This window comes from Coregonus lavaretus, assembly GCF_964263955.1.
Source record: "Coregonus lavaretus genome assembly, contig: HAP1_SCAFFOLD_1491, whole genome shotgun sequence".
NCBI classification, from domain to species: domain Eukaryota; kingdom Metazoa; phylum Chordata; class Actinopteri; order Salmoniformes; family Salmonidae; genus Coregonus; species Coregonus lavaretus.
The window spans coordinates 60,690-77,914 of record NW_028162196.1 but is presented as its reverse complement, the minus strand read 5'-3'; the positions used below and the strand labels follow the sequence as shown (position 1 = coordinate 77,914).

Sequence of the window (17,225 nt, the reverse complement as noted above, 5' to 3'; positions counted from 1 at the left end):
AGCAAGGCACTTAAGCCTAATTGCTCCTGTTAGTTGCTCTGGATAAGAGCGTCTGCTAAATGACAAAAAAATATATATACCAAAATAAAGGCATGGAACATTGTTTTTATTAGCATTGAGTTGTGCAATATTACCCTGGTAGTAAGCGTAGTGTTGGTCCTAAACCTGTTCGACTGGAAATAGTGGCAGTGTGTTTATTGTTCACTCACAGAAACATTGACACTGATTGAGTTAGTGAGGACTGGAGTTCTGAGGAATTGAATCTAGATCAAACAGCTGTTTTCACAGAGAAGCTAAAATGAAACCAAAGACAATGCAACAGTAAACATGTCGTTTCCCACGAATGACAACTATGGTTGATGACATTAGATTCTATGTAAGACGTTTGGCATGACAGTTGGCAAGAGCACAAGCAAACAGATCTACTGATGTGTTGACATATTTCTACTGTACCTACTGTAAGGCAGGCCTCTCCAAATACTCTCCTCGGTATTACTCCACTCCAACATCTATTCTCTGTCTGGAGTTCTAAGGAATTGTGAATCGGACATGGCAGGTATTGGCAGGTAGCCTAGTGCAGGACTGCTCAACCCTCTTCCTGGAGATCTACTGTCCTGTAGGTTTTCAGTCCAACCCTAATTTAGCATATCTGATTCAGCTAGTTAAGGTATTGTTGAGCATCTAATAAGTAGAATCAGGTGTGTTAAATTAGGGTTGGACTGAAAACCCACAGGACGGTAGATCTCCAGGAAGAGGGTTGGGCAGCCCTGGCCTAGAGGTTAGAGGAGCGAGCAACCGGAGGGTTGCCAGGTCGAATTCCGGGTCTGACGGGAAAAATCGTGCGGGAAGTGATCTGGCAACGGGAGGGTTGCTGGTATCAAATCCTAGATGCCGTCGCCTGCCATTGTGACCTTGAACAAGGCACTTAACCCCCACAACTGCGTCGTAGTATGGCAGCCGCTTTCTCCAACCTGTATGTGTACGTTTGTCTTTTGGAGAAGTTGGGATGTGGAAATCACATTTCCGTTGAACCTTGTGTACAATCAGCCAAATAAAGTAACGTTAATCTGAGATTAAGGTCTGTGAAACCACAACACAGAAAATAATGCTTTTTATAAGATTGGTTTATTTTTCCAATGACAATGGTACAGACAATATGGAAGCATATAGAGGAGGAAGGAGAAAGACAGAGGAGAGGAGGAGGAGTTCTGAAGTTATGGACACCACCAGGGAGGGAGGAGGAGTTCTGAAGTTATGGACACCACCAGGGATGGAGGAAGAGAGAGAGGAGGGGTTCTGAAGTTATGGACACCACCGGGGAGGGAGGGAGAGAGAGAGGAGGGGTTCTGAAGTTATGGACATCACCAGGGAGGGAAGGAGAGAGAAGGAGAGGAGGGGTTCTGAAGTTATGGACACCACCAAGGAGGGCGGGAGAGAGAGGAGAGGAGGGGTTCTGAAGTTATGGACACCACCAGGGAGGGAGGGAGAGAGGAGGGGTTCTGATGTTATGGACACCACCAGGGAGGGAGAGAGGAGGGGTTCTGATGTTATGGACACCACCAGGGAGGGAGGGAGAGAGGAGGGGTTCTGATGTTATGGACACCACCAGGGAGGGAGGGAGAGATGAGGGGTTCTGATGTTATGGACACCACCAGGGAGGGAGGGAGAGAGGAGGAATTCTGAAGTTATGGACACCACCAGGGAGGGAGGGAGAGAGGAGGGGTTCTGATGTTATGGACACCACCAGGGAGCGAGAGAGCGAGTCAGCAAGGCAAGAGAGTACCAAATGGAGTAAAAGATATCGTATCAAAACATTTCATTTTTTTATATATATATTTATATAGGACTAATAATTCTCTTTCAACTATGCAAAGCAAGGAATGCCCTTTTTATTCTTTTAAGCCTGGATTTCCCTAAGAAGAGACAACTTTATTCAAAGAGGAGCCAACTTTATTTTAAAAAGACACAGGATGGACACGCGCTGGGCGGGGCTTTAGGGGCGGGGTGGGGCCTGTGATCCTGTCCAATGTGGCGTCGATTCTTGGTGTGGCGCGATTGGGCGTGTCTAGGGGTCAGAGTGCGCGTGTGGACCAGCCTCAGCGGGAGAACGTCTTGCCCCTGAAAACAGACATAAAAAAACAGTTAGCCAATCTTGTCCCAGAGGGACCACACAGACACTTTATTGGCTACAGAGGGCTTGGCATTACTACTTCTAGGTGTTTTAGAGGAAAACCCTCTTGCCACGTGAGATCCAAGGTAAGCTCCTCGCTGGCGCTGGCTAGGTGACAAACTTGTTGAAATGTTGCAGTTGAAAGATATAGCTGAAGGCAGATAAAATGTATTATCTATGTGTGGTGTACAGATATGAGGTAGTCATTCCGAAATCATGTTAAAATACTATTATTGCGCAAGCAACTTATTATGTGAGTTGTTAAGCACATTTTTACTCCTGAACTTATTTAGGCTGGCCATAACAAAGGGGTTGAATACTTATTGACTCAAGACATTTCAGCTTTACATTTCTTATTAATTTGTTTAATAAAATGTAAAACATAATTCCACTTCGACATTATGGGGTATTGTGTGGAGGCCAGTGACAATTTTCTCTTTCGCAATTTAATCAATTTTAAAAATTCAGGCTGTAACAACAAAATATGAAAGTCAAATTTATTCCACACATCTGACTTCCCCTTTACCTCCTGCACAACCAGTAAACATTCCCCCATTTCAAATGTATTTGTCATGTCCTCTGCATCCATGTATTATGGTGTTCAGAGTTTGTTATAACCAATTTATTGATGTGATTATGCTATGCTATGCTATAGGTCAGGCCCTATTGGTCACGTGCATGCGAAGTATACATGTCACGTAGAAAGAGCAAGGGTTTAGGGAATAGAGAATGTTTTTCCTAAACAAATTAGGGATTTCGGTAACATAACTTTTCATTCAGAAATGTCTGTAATTATGTTGCAGCTTCAGCGACACGGACAGCGCTATACACACTGTTGATGTGTGGTGGTCGCTGCAGCAGGGAGGAGAGAGAGACAACGGGTCACAGTCACTTGCTGTTTTTTTTCTTTTGAACAAAGCGCAGCAAGTCTGAGCCCGGCCCGGTACAATCAAATCAATTGCGGTCGGACTCCCTCTAGTCATTTGTGTGTCTTAATTATTTAATCAAACAGTTTGATTAAAGCATCAGACAAGCTCAGTGCATATAGTTGATTTGATTAAAACACATAAGAACAGATACCACACCTTCCAACTAAATGTTGAACCGACTATGTCAACTACCGATGACCAAATCCCAGATTGTGAAACAAGACTACACCCCTGCTTGCTTCCACCCAGAGCTGAGCTCCCTGAGGAACAGTGGCGTAGAGTTCCCCCGGAGTCACAGTTAAATATTCATATTTAGACAAGGGCTCTTCTGTTTCAGACAGAGAGGGGGAGCACTGGTCGGATCCACAGATCCCACACAGCGATAGGGACCAAACTGTGTGTGTGTGTGAGAGAGAGAGGGGTGGGGGAACCTTGTTCAAATTCCACCCAAGCCTACTTCAAACAGCGTTGCTAGTGTCAAAGCAGTTATAGTAGCACACACAAGGAACAAACACAAACATACAACTGTTCAGACAAGACCGGCCTTACAAACACAGTAGCCCACAGACACAACAACATTACAGGAGGGTTCTAAGGAATATGTAGAATCTATTCTTTGATCAGCTTCTAAGGAATCTCTACAATCCATTCATTTATCAGCTGTGGTTTGGGCAACGGCTGCAACTTGGTACCAGAGATGTCGTGACAGTGCACACTTCTACCCAGGCTCTCTCTCTCCATCTGACTGTGCTGTTCACCACACAGGCGCTGGTGAGTGTGTGTATTCGGCGTTGGTATTTAACTAAGAAAGGAATGTCTAGGTGGGCGAGGGACGTGAAAACATTCACGCAGAAAAGAAATTAAGCATTACCAGGGACGATAAGATCTGGGGACATGGTGAAAGAAGTCAGTGTGCATCATTAAATGATAACTGATCTCTTTGATAAACGAAAAGAAACGGGAGATATGAGAACAGGCCGCACTCACAGTTACAGCTGTTATGAGAACAGGCCGCACTCACAGTTACAGCTGTTATGAGAACAGGCCACACTCACAGTTACAGCTGTTATGAGAACAGGCCGCACTCACAGTTACATCTGTTATGAGAACTGGCCGCACTCACAGTTACATCTGTTATGAGAACAGGCCGCACTCACAGTTACATCTGTTATGAGAACAGGCCGCACTCACAGTTACATCTGTTATGAGAACAGGCCGCACTCACAGTTACAGCTGTTATGAGAACTGGCCGCACTCACAGTTACAGCTGTTATGAGAACAGGCCACACTCACAGTTACATCTATTATGAGAACAGGCCGCACTCACAGTTACATCTTATGAGAACAGGCCACACTCACAGTTACATCTGGGTGACTTTCTCATATGAAGTGTCCTACAGGCAGTGCTGTGTGTGGACTGGTGCTAGAGGTAACGTTAGGTAACTCACATCCCAGTGAACCCAATGGCTGACAGTGGAATAAGCCAGATCTGGGTCCAAATAGTATGTTTTTTTTGTTTTTTTTAATACTTTGAGCGTTTTGATGGAGCCTTGGCTGCAGTGCCTGTCAGGTGGGACTATTCCGCTAGTTCCAGGAAAGCTCAATCAGGCACAGTCCAGGTATGGGACCATATTCTAAAAGCATCTGAGAGTAGGTGTGTTGATCTAGGATCGGATCACCCACCCCCCATACACATGTAATATTATCCATTGTAATCTAAAAGGCAAAACTGATCTTAAATCAGCACTCCAACGCTGGAGTGAGCAGCAGCAGTAACTTACGACATGGTCTTCATCTCCTTCTTCTCAGCGTCGGGTCGTGCCCTGTTCAACACCTTGAGGAAGTCAGAAGTCTTAGCCCTCATACGTGTGTGGATGTAGGCCTGGAGGGGAGGGACAGAGACACACAACCCTTAATACACACCTATTGAACCAACAGCTCACTGACACGCACACTAACTGACCGAACCAAATCACATTGTATTGGTCACATAGCAGATGTTATTGCGGGTGTAGCGAAATGCTTGTGTTCCTAGCTCCAACAGTGCAGTAGTATCTAACAATTCCCAACAATACACACAAATCTAAAAGTAAAAGAATGGAATTAAGAAATATTTAAATATTAGGACGAGCAATGTCAGAGTGGCATTGACTAGAATACAGTAGAATACAGTATATACATATGAAATGAGTAAAACACTATGTAAACATTATTAAAGTGACTAGTGTTCCATTACTAAAGTGACTAGTGTTCCATTATTAAAGTGACAATGACACCCTACACCCAGCGTCACATAACAGTTCCCCAAACAAGAGAATAGAATATAGTCAGCAATGCATCAGCCACATGGCTGAAACTGTGCCTAGGCAGACACCCATCCGCAGATTCCGCACAAAAACATCCTGTTGTCATCATCTTGTGTGGTGCGGCCTGTAGTCAATACGATGTGACAGACACACAGATCCTTTAGAATACAGGATCACTGGCTCACTTCACAAACGGTGCATAAAAACAAACATCTTTGCTGAAGTCCTTGATTCTGGGGCAGTCAACCTTTTGTAACCTTATATAACCAAAATGAGTGACCTCAACGCATACCAGGCAGGAATCTGACCACACGCACGTAACCTTTTACGATGGAAACCCCATCAGAAACCTTCATGATCACTGAGACTGCAGGGTTTTACCACGCTAGTGCCGGTATAGTAGGGCCCTAGTTAGGGGAGTAGTTAGTGCCGGTATAGTAGGGCCCTAGTTAGGGGAGTAGTTAGTGCAGGTAAAATAGGGCCCTAGTTAGGGGAGTAGTTAGTGCAGGTATAGTAGGGCGCTAGTTAGGGGAGTAGTTAGTGCAGGTAAAATAGGGCCCTAGTTAGGGGAGTAATTAGTGCCGGTAAAATAGGGCCCTAGTTAGGGGAGTAGTTACTGCAGGTAAAGTAGGGCCCTATTTAGGGGAGTAGTTAGTGCAGGTAAAGTAGGGCCCTAGTTAGGGGAGTAGTTAGTGCCGGTATAGTAGGGCCCTAGTTAGGGGAGTAGTTACTGCAGGTAAAGTAAGGCCCTAGTTAGGGGAGTAGTTAGTGCAGGTAAAGTAGGGCCCTATTTAGGGGAGTAGTTACTGCAGGTAAAGTAGGGCCCTATTTAGGGGAGTAGTTAGTGCAGGTAAAGTAGGGCCCTAGTTAGGGGAGTAGTTAGTGCCGGTATAGTAGGGCCCTAGTTAGGGGAGTAGTTACTGCAGGTAAAGTAGGGCCCTAGTTAGGGGAGTAGTTAGTGCAGGTAAAGTAGGGCCCTAGTTAGGGGAGTAGTTAGTGCAGGTAAAGTAGGACCCTAGTTAGGGGAGTAGTTAGTGCAGGTAAAATAGGGCCCTAGTTGGTGCAGGTAAAGTAGTTAGTGCCGTATAGTAAGGCCCTAGTTAGTGCAGGTAAAGTAGTTAGTGCTCACCTTGGGGCGTTTTACTGGATACAGATTACATTTATATTCAAGGGAGACTCTCCACTGACCATTCTTTTTAGTCCAGGACTAGGCTTAATCTGCGTCCAGAATCTGTCCCTTTACATGGTAGTGCAGGTATGGTAGGGCCCTAGTTAGGGGAGTAGTTACTGCAGGTAAAGTAGGGCCCTAGTTAGGGGAGTAGTTAGTGCAGGTAAAGTAGGGCCCTAGTTAGGGGAGTAGTTAGTGCAGGTATGGTAGGGCCCTAGTTAGGGCAGTACAGAAGTTGGGACTAATATGGTCCTAGTTAGTATACTAGTTAGGGAAGTCACCTTGGAGCACTTTATGTGGTAGTGCAGGTAGTCCCTGAAGGTGTGGATGAGGTTGATGGTGTTGTCTCTGGCGTTGGCATTGGTGTGACGTGGGAACAGGACTGACAGGACAGGAGAAAGATCACACATTAACACAAAGACATTGGAATTAGGCTTATGACTGACCTGATATTCAAGCAAATATGTTCATCCACTGACTACTTTCTATCATGTCACTAGACAGAGCCGGTTATCTGCATGTCTAGTATAAGTAAACTGTTGTTTTTTACGGTCACACAATTCAGCTCTAAGTACTATCTTGTACAGTACACCCTTGTAATTCCCAGGTAGGACCGAAATCCGGTTTGGAAGATTCCAGGAATTAGAAGGGCATAAGCAGGAAATCTAGAATCCTCCAACCTGGATTTCTGGAAAACCTGGGAATTTGGGGAAAGTAACTGGAATTTGGTTGGTACAGACCGAAGGTGATGTATCCGATGTTGTCTCCGACGGCAGCGTCAGTGTCCTTCAGCTCCAGGGGCGGCTCCCGGTGGCTGAACAGAACCTGGGGGGCTGTGTGACTGGCTCGCCGACCCTCCTTAAACTCCTACACACAGAGAGCGAGACACAAAACACACACATCCACGCACATCCATCCACACACACATCCATCCACACATGACAATTACCTAATAGTGTAGAGAGCAAATAAGATATTTCATAAAGCATTTAGACAGACACAGAGAGGGGATGGGGTTTCTTCATCACTGTCGTGAACTACCTTCGGTCAACAGTGCAAACAGATACTTTGGTACCCTTTCCCCTTTTCACAACCATATGGACAACTACATACTGTATTGTAATTACATCATTTTGTACCGTACATTGTGTTGCCAAGCTCGTTTTAATAATGTGTGAGGCGGTTCCTGTTAAGGGTCATGAAAACCTGAGAGAGAAATATTGTTTTACCTGCATGAACACTTTCCCAAGGATGACGTCATCGTCGTCTTTGAACACTGTGCTGAACACCACCGTCACTCTGTCCTTCTTGGCCTCCAGATACCTGAGGAGAAACACAGAAACATGTCAACAACCGGTAGTCACCTCGTTGACATGGAATACTGGCATAAAAAAATATGTTTTTCTTGTATATATATATATATATATATATATATATATATATATATATATATATATATATATATATATATATATATATATATATATATATATATATATATATATATATATATATATATATATATATATATATATATATATATATATATATATATATATATATATATATATATATAAAAAAGTTATATATATACAGTGAGGGAAAAAAGTATTTGATCCCCTGCTGATTTTGTACGTTTGCCCACTGACAAAGACATGATCAGTCTATAATTTTAATGGTAGGTTTATTTGAACAGTGAGAGACAGAATAACAACAAAAAAATCCAGAAAAACACGTCAAAAATGTTATAAATTGATTTGCATTTTAATGAGGGAAATAAGTATTTGACCCCTCTGCAAAACATGACTTAGTACTTGGTGGCAAAACCCTTGTTGGCAATCACAGAGGTCAGATGTTTGTTGTAGTTGGCCACCAGGTTTGCACACATCTCAGGAGGGATTTTGTCCCACTCGTCTTTGCAGATCTTCTCCAAGTCATTAAGGTTTTGAGGCTGACGTTTGGCAACTCGAACCTTCAGCTCCCTCCACAGATTTTCTATGGTATTAAGGTCTGGAGACTGGCTAGGCCACTCCAGGACCTTAATGTGCTTCTTCTTGAGCCACTCCTTTGTTGCCTTGGCCGTGTGTTTTGGGTCATTGTCATGCTGGAATACCCATCCACGACCCATTTTCTATGCCCTGGCTGAGGGAAGGAGGTTCTCACCCAAGATTTGACGGTACATGGCCCCGTCCATCGCCCCTTTGATGCAGTGAAGTTGTCCTGTCCCCTTAGCAGAAACCCCCCCCCCAAAGCATAATGTTTCCACCTCCATGTTTGACGATGGGGATGGTGTTCTTGGGGTCATAGGCAGCATTCCTCCTCCTCCAAACACGGCGAGTTGAGTTGATGCCAAAGACTTTGATTTTGGTCTCATCTGACCACAACACTTTCACCCAGTTCTCCTCTGAATCATTCAGATGTTCATTGGCAAACTTCAGACGGGCCTGTATATGTGCTTTCTTGAGCAGGAGGACCTTGCGGGCGCTGCAGGATTTCAGTCCTTCACGGCGTAGTGTGTTACCAATTATTTTCTTGGTGACTATGGTCCCAGCTGCCTTGAGATCATTGACAAGATCCTCCCGTGTAGTTCTGGGCTAATTCTTCACCATTCTCATGATCATTGCAACTCCACGAGGTGAGATCTTGCATGGAGCCCCAGGCCGAGGGAGATTGACAGTTCTTCCATTTGCGAATAATCACACCAACTGTTGTCACCTTCTCACCAAGCTGCTTGGCGATGGTCTTGTAGCCCATTCCAGCCTTGTGTAGGTCTACAATCTTGTCCCTGACATCCTTGGAGAGCTCTTTGGTCTTCGCCATGGTGGAGAGTTTGGAATCTGATTGATTGATTGCTTCTGTGGACAGGTGTCTTTTATACAGGTAACAAGCTGAGATTAGGAGCACTCCCTTTAAGAGTGTGCTACTAATCTCAGTTTCTTACCTGTATAAAAAGACACCTGGGAGCCAGAAATCTTTCTGATTGAGAGGGGGTCAAATACTTATTTCCCCCATTAAAATGCAAATCAATTTATAACATTTTTGACATGCGTTTATCTGGATTTTTTTGTTGTTATTCTGTCTCTCACTGTTCAAATAAACCTACCATTAAAATTATAGACTGATAATTTATTTGTCAGTGGGCAAACGTAGAAAATCAGCAGGGGAACAAATACTTTTTTCCCCTCACTGTATATATATATTATATATTATATATATATATATATATATATAGCGCCTTTGTGCTGTTTCATTGTAACCAAATGTATTCTCTATGCAAATCCCGGACGGTTTTTTAAACCCTCTAGAGTCGATTAACGCTAATTAAGACAATGTCGGCCTTCCGCATCTGCGCTGGAAAGTGGCAGAGCTACAGTGGTGTTTGTCAGACCAGGAGACATCCCGAAAATCGTTCTTCTCACAAAAACGTCTGTAGCGTCTGAACGGTTTGGCCTAGAAAACGAAAGGGGAGAGTCTCACGAACACGATGGTGTTCTGCGTTTTGTTCTACGACCCACACAAGTGACACAGGAATCGTCTGAATGTAACCCGGTAATGGCAACAACAAAAAAATATGGAAGTAGTTTTGTGCCTGCCAAAAAACAAAAACAAATGTGTGTGTCATTATATATATATATCCTGCGCTTTCTTATATATAGGACACTTCAAAACCTTATTCCTTATTATTTATTTTTGGACTATTTTGCCATTTATGAATGTGTTATTCAATGTGTTTCTATGGGCTATAGCAGTAAAGGCCAAATTCAATATTTTAACAAGTAATTGTTTTGATACCTACAGGGTTCCTAATAATTCAAAATCAAATAGCTAAATGATATATGGTATGACCATCTTTAAAAAATGCCATATGTTTTAGTAGAACCGCTCCCCCCAACCACCCAAAGGCTAAGACTTTTAGTGGTTAACAACAAATAGCATCCTTGTTTTTGTCTATGGTTACTTCTATACATTTTCTTCCAGGCAGTGCAGCGGCCACCTACATGGACTCATCGTCTCTGTAGTGGACCACAGCCCTCTTCTCTCCCTCCTTGCCCTCCTCCTGGAACTTGAAGTACTTCTCGAACACCGAGGCGAAGCAGTTCCTCTTCAGCATGCCCGCCTGGTGGATCACCTCCTCCTTGTTGGCCGGGACCGCATCCAGGTCAAAGAGCAGGGACACGTTGTAGCCTAGGAGACGGCCAATCACAGACAAGATCAGTTATTGTTCGATATAATTATTATCGCTAGAATAATTATTTGTAAGAGGTTTACAAACTATGACATGTGTCAAACGTGTGTCAATCTCTGAGGGGAATGGGGGTCAAAACCGGCCTATAGCAAATGACAATAAATATTAATACAATTCTGCATTGACTTTGCAACAAAGCAAAAAAACGAACGACGTGTTGGCCTAAATGCAAAGCGTTAGACCTGGTGCCAACCAAACACAGTGTATCACCCAGTAAACACCATCTATAGTTCCAATCATGGAGGAGGATCTGGGTGCATCGTGTTATTTTAATTGAATGTGTCTACACTTCATGTTGTACCTATAACGCAACAAAATGTGAAAATTGTGCAAGGCGAGTAAATAGGGCTATAGTCACAACAGGCACTGCGTTGGACCTCCGTAAGTGATAGCACTTCATATAGCCTATATGACGCGCTGTATGACACGCTGTATGACACGCTGTATGATGCGCTGTATGACGCGCTGTATGATGCGCTGTCGATCATTCTCTGAGTAGTTGGAGTCATTAACATTGTGACCGGGGTAACTTACATAGGGAGAGTGGACCGTAGTTACATTCTACTTAACTTACACAGGGAGAGTGGACCGTAGTTACATTCTACTTAACTTACACAGGGAGAGTGGACCGTAGTTACATAGTACTTAACTTACATAGGGAGAGTGGACTGTAGTTACATACTACTTAACTTACATAGGGAGAGTGGACCGTAGTTACATAGTACTTAACTTGCATAGGGAGAGTGGACTGTAGTTTCATACTACTTAACTTACATAGGGAGAGTGGACTGTAGTTACATACTACTTAACTTACATAGGGAGTGGACCGTAGTACTTACATGCCTCGGGTGAAACCAGGAAGTTCCCATAGACCCGCTTCAGCAGCTGAAAGGAGGGAGTGATTTGGTGTGTTATTAGTGACAGTAACAGAGTCAGACACCAGCTATGCAACATCAGAGAGCTGGAGTAGACGGGTAGGGGTGGATGTCTCAGTGTAGATAATGGTAACGGGAGAACATAGGCATTCCCCTAAAAAAAAAGGTTACCTGTCAATGTGGAATCATGTCCTGAACAAACATGGAGATAATATGCAAATCCAGCTTACACATGTCAAAACAGAGGATAGGACATAACTTTTATTATAAGAAGCTGCACTGCAATTCAGTTCCCTTTACAGTAAAACTGCAAGAGTGCACCATTGTGACGCATGTATTTATGTATTGTGTAAATCTATTACGGAACATGTAAAGTGGAACATGTCTACGCGAAATGTGTTTTGTTGTGGGTTAGTGAAGAAAGGTGACAAGGTGTACCAAATGTACATTGAGTGACTGAAAAGGACAACACTAGATTAGTTGAACATGTTCTCACAAGGCCATTTTGTTTTTGCAGTAGTTAAACTAGCTTTCTATACCATTACAATGAAGAAGGCAATGAAGGCAGACATTCATTTTCTATGGTCAGGTGACAGGACTGGGAGATGATCTGGTTCTTTAAAAAACACACCACTGTGCAGCAAGTGATATAGGTATTCCTTTCCACAGCTCTTTTCCTCCATGATCTTAAAGTGCTGGACAGGTAAAAACAATACTGTTGAAACCTATCCAGTCCTTTGATCCAGTAGTGCTCGCAGACAGTAGTGCTCGCAGACAGTAAGAACACAAGAACTGGTAGACTACTAGAAGGCAGTCATGGTGTTCATTAGGCAACGTTTTGCTGTCTCAGTCAGCACTTCCTCCCTAAAGGGTGAGTCAGAAAGCACTTCCTGTTTCTATAAGAAACCACTGCTGCTTTCTTCCATACAAGGTGAGGATGTAAAAAGCCCCGACATCCTGCTTTACAGACATTTCTCCTTTTTCACATAAAATAAATACATCTACTCTGACACACATTTTAAACTACAACTATGATGAGTGCCATGGGTTACCTTTCAAGCATTCATTTTTTACATTACATTTGTCATTTAGCAGATGCTCTTATCCAGAGCAACTTACAGTAGTGAGCGCATACATTTTCATACTTGTAAAAATGATATACACTACCGTTCAAAAGTTTGGGGTCACTTAGAAATGTCCTTGTTTTCGAAAGAAAAGCATTTTTTTGTCCATTAAAATAACATCAAATTGATCAGAAATACAGTGTAGACATTGTTAATGTTGTAAATGGCTATTGTAGCTGGAAACAGCAGATGTTTTATGGAATATCTACATAGGTGTACAGAAGCCCATTATCAGCAACCATCAGTCCTGTGTTCCAATGGCACGTTGTGTTTGCTAATCCCAAATTATCATTTTAAAAATACTAATTGATCATTAGAAAACCCTTTTGCAATTATGTTAGCACAGCTAAAAACTGTTGTGCTGATTAAAGAAGCAATAAAACTGGCCTTCTTGAGACTAGTTGAGTATCTGGAGCATTGTGGGTTCGATTACAGGCTCAAAATGGCCAGAAACAAAGGACTTTCTTCTGAAACTCGTCAGTCTTTTGTTGTTCTGAGAAATGAAGGCTATTCCATGCGAGAAATTGCCAAGAAACTGAAGATCTCATACAACACTGTACTACTCCCTTCACAGAACAGCGCAAACTGGCTCTAACCAGAATAGAAAGAGGAGTGGGAGGCCCCGGTGCACAACTGAGCAAGAGGACAAACACATTAGTGTCTAGTTTGAGAAACAGATGCCTCACAGGTCCTCAACTGGCAGCTTTATTAAATAGTACCCGAAAAAACAAGTCTCAACGTCAACAGTGAAGAGGCGACTCCGGGATGCTGACCTTCTAGGCAGAGTTGCAAAGAAAAAGCCATATCTCAGACTGCCCATCTTAATCTTTTATTTTTATTGGCCAGTCTGAGATTTGGCTTTTTCTTTGCAACTCTGCCTAGAAGGTCAGCATCCCGTGTATGATCTGTGTAGTAATATTATTAGTATCTCAGAGCCATTTGCATTGCTAGTTATAGCCTAATGTTAGCTAGCTAACATCGAACCTGGTTGGTTAGCTACCTGCAGATTCATGGAGGGTAGTAACGTTATGAGTTGTGATTATGGTTAATTGTTTAGCTAGTTAGCTACATGTCTAAACAAAAGACTCCACTATGCAAGTAACTATTTCAATAGAATGTTTATGATGTCACTGCGACAACTGTCGACAGACGTAGCTGGTAAATTCGCTCCGGCCTATCTACTCCGATTTCAGAGCACTCTCATCTGAGTGTGCCAGAGCGCAGAATAACTGATGAATTTAAGAACACTCAACACCCGTACAGTTAGCACAGTTAGTCACCAACTCTCTAGATAACATAAAAACAGCCTAACCAGCTCTGCTACGGTGAGTAGAATGGTCAGAGTGAGCTGTTCTCTCATTTGTGTCTGGAAGTAGCTAGCTAGCTAGTCAACGTTAGCCAGTTAGCTTGGGTGCTTGACTGCTGTTGTTAGGTCAGAACGCTCGGCTCAACCCTACTTTTCAGCCAGAGCGTCCAGTGTGCGCTCTGAACGCTCCGAGAGCGAAACACTCTGAATTTACAAACGGCCAATCTGACAACGCTCTGAGTTTACGAAAGCCCAGAGCACACTCTGGCACTCCAGATTAAATTTACGAACACACCCGTAGTATAAAACAGCCTTTAGTCTTGAAATCTTTGGTTGTTTAGTACATAGCCTCACATGTGAATCCTTAATGAGATAGGTGGGGCTAATACCTCAAAGGGTGCGAATGATGCTGAATGGGTGTAGACAAAGAAGAGCTCTCCAGTAGGTACCAAAACATTCAAGGGCCATTTTCTCAAAGGTGAGGTTACAAGTTTATCAACTTTCAAAGCAGAATTACTTTCCCCATTGTTCCTCAACTGTAGTGTATGATATACCATTTTCTAGCTCAGTCTCTACTTTTATCCAATGTAAAAAACACAATTTGAAATGTTGCTACATAAGACCGAATCGAGCAAGTCAGTCACATATGCTGGTCCCCCGTGGGAATCGAACCCATAACACTGTCGTTGCAAGCGCCATGCTCTACCAACTGAGCTACACGGGACATCTCTGTAGATTGAATGAAGACCAAGGGAGGTACAGATGCTGGTGTGTGTGTATGTCACCTCATCAGCTCCGTGCTCCTGCAGCTCCTTGTAGAACTTGAGGGAGATGCTGACCATCAGCTTGGTCTTGTCCCCATCGGGGTTGGAGATGTGGTAGAGGACACCATCGAAATCTACAGTTCAGAGAAAAGCCATCAGTTACAAACAAGCATCCACATGGACAACTCACTCCTGGAAATAGCATAATATTGTCATAACTGCATGGTACTGCGTGGAAATATGAACCACTAGTCCTTAACTCACCTGCAAATGTCACCTCCACTGCCTCTGGTTTAGTCCTGCAAATTGAGGATTATATGTCAAATATGTACGAAACTGAATGCATGATAATATAACAAATTCGGTCATGTTTTGTTGAGTAGGCTTAACTATAGACAACGCTTAATTTGCTGCCAGTATAATAATATTCTGCAGCAGTTACCATTTTGGCTTATTCTTGTAAAACCATTTTGGTTTTCGTGCAACTTGCAAATGTATTTCAAGAAACCACTCCTTGGGGTTTAGAAGTTGTCTATAAATGCATTCGCTGCAGTGACTCGACCCAGAGAGTTGCACTGACATGACCCAGCTTGGGGATGCTGGAATGCGGAAGAGGCCAACAAGGCGATGGCTAATAGAATGTTAGCTAGCTAGTCGGACTATCCTGAATTCATTTCTATAATTTCCTGCAATTTAACGACTCTAGCTAATACAATGTTAACCAATAACGACACGTTCTCTTTCTCAATTCAAAGCGAGGAGAGATGAAAGCAAACTAGTTAACTAGCTACCATGAACTAGAAAAGCAGGTTCCCTTTTATTGCGGTGATTAGCATAGCAGCCAGTGTGATAAGGTAGATAGCTAGCTAGCTAACAACATGGCTGGACATGTTTCATGTTTTATGTGAAAGCCACCATCATAAATGAAAAATTGGCAGTTCATTGGGACAATAAATGAGGGGATGCCGACAAGCACACGTAAACTACAGTTAGCTTAGCTTTCCACCCCTTTTGGGGGCTAGACAGCTTTCAGACAGTCTAGCTAGCCATAGCTAAAGACAGTGACAGACACACCCCATAATTCCGGCAAAGCGATGTCTTTGAGGAGAGTGCCACTTTATTCAGTTAAACCAGAATATGACTGTACGTGTCAAATCTATAGTCACTGTTCTGTCAATTCCACCAGCCGCACATTTTCCATCCATCTTTCATTGTCGAGCAAATAATACTGGCCAGACATTAAGATAAGGCTACTGTTAGCTATTCGGTAGCTAGCTAACGTTAGCCTGGAACATTGATTTCTCACCCATTGGATGCGCCGTCAAATTTCAACGTCAGCGTCTCTTCTATAATCCGGTTGTTGATTTCTAGCAGAATCATTGCAGCGGACACTGGTATGGACTGGGGAATACGTTTAAATCGAAATATAAAATTTGTTTTAGCTTCTTTGTGTCTAATTCTGCAAAATGTTCTTCCCTGACAGACCACTTCCGTCTGTCGGCTCTTCCGCTTATTTCATTCAGCACCCCAAAGCAAGGCTGCTCACAGCACTGCCTGTAAGATTGTTCTTCTTCTTCGATGAGGTTTAATGGTGGTTGGCATCCAATAAATGTTGCCTTACCGCCACCTACTATACTGGAGTATAACTCCCTTATACTTTGCTTTAAAAAAATAAAAAAAAATAAAAAAAATACAACAAATACCCTACCATCTAACACTAGACTCACAAAAAACAACAATAAAAAAACAATAATAATAATAATAATAATAATAACTACCATAATCCACTATTTAAATCTATTTACTCCTACTTCAGGTCAACAGCCTGAAACGATGGGACACCACCACTTAACACACCCTGAAAATCTTCTGATGTCAAGTCTTTCACACCCAAATACCTTTCTGCAGCTGCCACCACAACCTCTATTTTCTGCAACTTACATTGCATCCCTGCAGTACAGTTGATAACCACTGCTATAAATGCCAAAAATCCAATCTTACTGAAACATACACTACTGTTCAAAAGTTTGGGGTCACTTAGAAATGTCCTTGTTTTCGAAAGAAAAGCAATTTTTTTGTCCATTAAAATAACATCAAATTGATCAGAAATACAGTGTAGACATTGTTAATGTTGTAAATGCCTATTGTAGATGGAAACGGCTGATTTTTAATGGCATATCTACATAGGCGTACATTATCAGCAACCATCAGTCCTGTGTTCCAATGGTACGTTGTGTTTGCTAATCCAAGTTCATCATTTTAAAAGGCTAATTGAGCATTAAAAACCCTTTTGAAATTATGTTAGCACAGCTGAAAACTGTTGTGCTGATTAAAGAA

General features: G+C 42.7%; 1 protein-coding gene across 1 annotated transcript; it reads right to left on the bottom strand.

Moving 5' to 3' along the window:
* Nucleotides 1-1,106: 1,106 nt before the first annotated feature.
* On the bottom strand, nt 1,107-16,465 carry LOC311119473 (actin-related protein 2/3 complex subunit 2-B). The gene is made up of 10 exons (XM_084194155.1): nt 16,195-16,465; nt 15,153-15,187; nt 14,910-15,022; nt 11,659-11,704; nt 10,572-10,758; nt 7,803-7,896; nt 7,314-7,440; nt 6,855-6,955; nt 4,881-4,981; nt 1,107-2,118 (listed from the first exon to the last, which is right to left on the bottom strand). The coding sequence occupies exons 1-10, from the start codon at nt 16,266-16,268 to the stop codon at nt 2,097-2,099; spliced, it is 900 nt and encodes a 299-aa protein (XP_084050281.1). The 5' UTR covers nt 16,269-16,465; the 3' UTR covers nt 1,107-2,096.
* Between the last annotated feature and the right edge of the window lie 760 nt (nt 16,466-17,225).

Bases quoted from the DNA above. Each gene is read 5' to 3' on its own strand.
- LOC311119473 (XM_084194155.1), bottom strand. From the start codon at position 16,268: ATGATTCTGCTAGAAATCAACAACCGGATTATAGAAGAGACGCTGACG. The intron at 7,441-7,802 runs GTAAAACAATAT...CTCTGTGTGTAG, and splicing joins TTGGGAAAGTGTTCATGCAG to GAGTTTAAGGAGGGTCGGCG. The intron at 6,956-7,313 runs GTCTGTACCAAC...CTGTCCTGTCAG, and splicing joins CATCGGATACATCACCTTCG to TCCTGTTCCCACGTCACACC.